The sequence below is a fragment of the Nansenia antarctica genome (assembly GCF_963989245.1).
Source record: "Nansenia antarctica genome assembly, chromosome: 13".
NCBI classification, from domain to species: domain Eukaryota; kingdom Metazoa; phylum Chordata; class Actinopteri; order Argentiniformes; family Microstomatidae; genus Nansenia; species Nansenia antarctica.
Window position 1 is genome coordinate 25978904 of NC_137683.1, and position 3338 is coordinate 25982241.

The 3338-nt window shown below is 43.4% G+C and overlaps 1 protein-coding gene across 1 annotated transcript in view; it reads right to left on the minus strand.

Moving 5' to 3' along the window:
• Positions 1 to 3074, minus strand: part of tbc1d19 (TBC1 domain family, member 19) — a gene marked incomplete at both ends in the record, with an annotated part of 22709 nt that extends 19635 nt beyond the window's left edge. Inside the window, 3 exons of the mRNA XM_080543819.1 lie at positions 1987 to 2032; positions 2453 to 2525; positions 2976 to 3074. Of these exons, the coding sequence (XP_080399945.1) occupies positions 1987 to 2032; positions 2453 to 2525; positions 2976 to 3074 (218 nt within the window). The remainder of the gene's footprint in view (positions 1 to 1986; positions 2033 to 2452; positions 2526 to 2975) is intronic.
• Between the last annotated feature and the right edge of the window lie 264 nt (positions 3075 to 3338).

The window sequence follows — 3338 nt, forward strand, 5'->3', positions numbered from 1 at the left end:
GAGAGAGAGAGAGAGAGAGAGAGAGAGAGAGAGAGAGAGAGAGAGAGAGGGGGGGGAGAAAGAGTGAGATAGGTAAATAGATAGATACATAGAGAGAGAAAGAGAGAGGGGGGGGATATAGAGGAGAGAGAGAGTGAGAGAGAGGGGGGGGGATATAGAGGAGAGAGAGTGAGAGAGAGACAGAGAGCGAGAGATGCAATAAGATACAGACAATAAAGCTGCCTTTGAAATTCAATACATGATAATGCAACTACGGACACAGTATAAATGAGTTAGCACCAGACAGGCTAGGCTAAACAATGATGCACGGCAACAGTTACCATCCCAGGTCTCTCTTTGGACCAAGGTCAGAACTGCAGAGCCCAAGCAGAACATTTTATTGGCTGTTGGGTGGCACTGGGGACGCTGCACAAGCGTGCTGTCAGTCAAGTGACAGGCCAGACCAGAGAGAGAGGCCTTGGCGTGTGACAGTTTTCATCTCAACGGCTCTGACCCACACCGCGGACAGAGGGAGACAGACTTGAAGCCTACTGTTTACCTGTGCTCCTGCCCTGTCAGCTAGACGCCTGGCCACGCCGCTGACAGAGCCTGTGTGTGTGTGTGTGTGTGTGTGTGTGTGTGTGTGTGTGTGTGTGTGTGTGTGTAGCATGTCTCTACGGGGACGCAGCAGTCACGCTACCCGGTAGGACCACTTTTCACCGTCCTGGCACCCCGCTGGTGGACCGAGCTGCTTTCCGCTGCTGTCAGAACTGCAGAGTCACTCCCTATCTTCCACCGTAGATTGAAGACCTCCATCTCTTCAGGGCCAGGCTACACCTTAACTGTCCCTCCTGAAATCTCTCTGTCCCCTCTACCCCTCTGTAGAGTTTCTCTACTGTAGATAATAATAAAAAATAATAATAAATAAAATATAATTCTTCCTTCCTCTAGCATTTTTGACTGCCAATGGCCTCTGGCCAGAGCATAGATGACTTTTTCGTGCGATGACTGATGGGGTAGATGATTCACTTCCTTAGACAAATGTATTTGTTGTAAGTCGCTTTGGATTGGATAAAGGCGTCTGCTAAATGACAAAAAATGTCAATGTACCGTAAATGTCGTAGGTCGACTGTGGGGGCGATTCATCAGCAGTGGAGCTGAAGCTTCCGTAACGGAGCTGTGTTGGCGGTAACTTGCCGTTTTGTCCGTTAAGCGTCCGTCCTCCATTTAGAGACGGGTCTGGGTTCACGAACCGGATCCGCCACCTGTCTCTCGTCTCTGCCCACTTATCATCCAGTCTATTCCCAACGACTCTGGACCCAACAGGATTGGAACTATTTTAGGGGGCCCTTGAGCTCGCCTTGTGTTATAAAACACTCATCCCAACGTAAACACGCCACGTAAACGAGGACATACGGATGACTCATGTCCGAGAGAGGAAGGCATAATTCAACTTTATGTTGCAGCGCGAAAAAACTGGGCATCCTCGATCCCTCAGCCTAAGACTAAAGCTTAAGCACTGTCTGTCAAAATGCACTTGGGGGAACCAAGATTGATATTGTAAGATTAACATTAAAAAACACATGATTTTGCTCCAGCAGCAGATTTGATGTGTTAATAGGGTTGGGCGGTATACATTTTTCGTAGTGTGTAAGGCCCGTTCCCTGTGGAAGGCCCGTAAACAGCTCTGCCAAGCTCTGTCCACACGTACATGAATATGTTTTAAAACGTAGCCTTTTCTATGCGTTTTGGCCTTTCATCCACATAAAAGATATTCAGAAACTCCGTTTTCAGTGTTGACGTGTAGACAGGTAAAACTGAGTCCTTTGGTTACATCATCCAGTGTGTGTGTGTGTGTGTGTGTGTGTGTGTGTGTGTGTGTGTGTGTGTGTGTGTGTGTGTGTGTGTGTGTGTTCGTGCATGTGTGTGTGTGTGTGTGTGTGTGTACAGATTATTCATAATACAAAACAAATGAATTATATCAAAACGTCTGGAAAAGACACTTACACATTCAATTCTCTGTAGACCGCATTCTGGAGTTTTCTCTCCCAACCTGCAACACAATGTGAAAACATTTCAACAACCCATAATTTGTTAAAATGATGTGGTAGGACTACTGCAATATGTCCAGGCAGGCCTCCACTATTCTCCACAACAACACCTGTCAAGTATTCAGGCATACCTGAATTTGCTTTTCTAGACACTCAAAGACGCTTGATAAACATTTAACAAGATAATAGACAATGAATAAAAAGATATAGATAATTCTAGCTCTTTTATGGATTGCGGACCATTCACAAATATGTTCAAGTCAAGACTAAAAACACATCTTTTTAATATTGCCTTTAAATGAAAAAAATTATTACATTATGATTATATAATGATTGGAGCACTTTGAGCTGCAACGTTTGCAGGAAAAGCGCTATACAAATAAAAAAGTTATTATTATTATTATTATTATTATTATTATTACCTGATGTTTTGAGGAAATTGCGCACGTCCTCTTTAAGAGATTCTATTTTTATCTCGGGCCGATGCAGATACTCCTGAAATGAACAAACATAGGTTCATATTCCATAGGTCAATTGCAGAATGTCAATTAATTAATTGAAGTAATGACTTCCTATACTAGGCAAGTAAATTAAAAACGCTCAGCAGCTGTCAAATCGTGACGTTAGAATGATACGGTTCTATCTCCATTTTTGTCAAAATTTAGTTTTTTACATAATCTGATCCATTAGGTGTTTATTAATGCCTGTGTGGTGTTATTTTTTAAATGTTGACATTTTTGAGTTAGTAATTCATAAAATACAAAGGTTCCATCTCACAGAACATAATGGAATGTAAAAACGTTGACGCTCAATATCTCTGAACTGCCCTAAACGGAGATAGAACCTTATCATTCTAAGCTCACGAAATGTCCCATCTGACAGCCAGGGGGACATTACACGGGGTTGCACATCCCATTGGACTCTCTCTGCAGAGCTTCAACTCACTTTGGCCTGTCTCTCTATCTGAGAGTGTAAATGAGTTCCTCTCAGTCGCTGGACGATTTGCCCGATGGTCAGAGATAACTCCGTGCCCTCGTCCATCATGTTCGGGGTTCGTTTGTTTGAACTACGACGACAAGGCGATTCTATGTTCTGTATCCATTGGGGTATCCGGTGATACAGCCCCTGCAGTGGTTACTTAGCAACTAAGGACCATACATTCAGAGGAAACACGGACACGCAAGATTAGTTCCTAGCTCCAATGTGTTCCTAGCTCCAGTGAGTCAGTGATACGTGACGTTAGAATTATAAGGTTCTATCTCAATTTTTGGTCAAAATTGAGTTTTTTACATAATCTGATCCATTAGG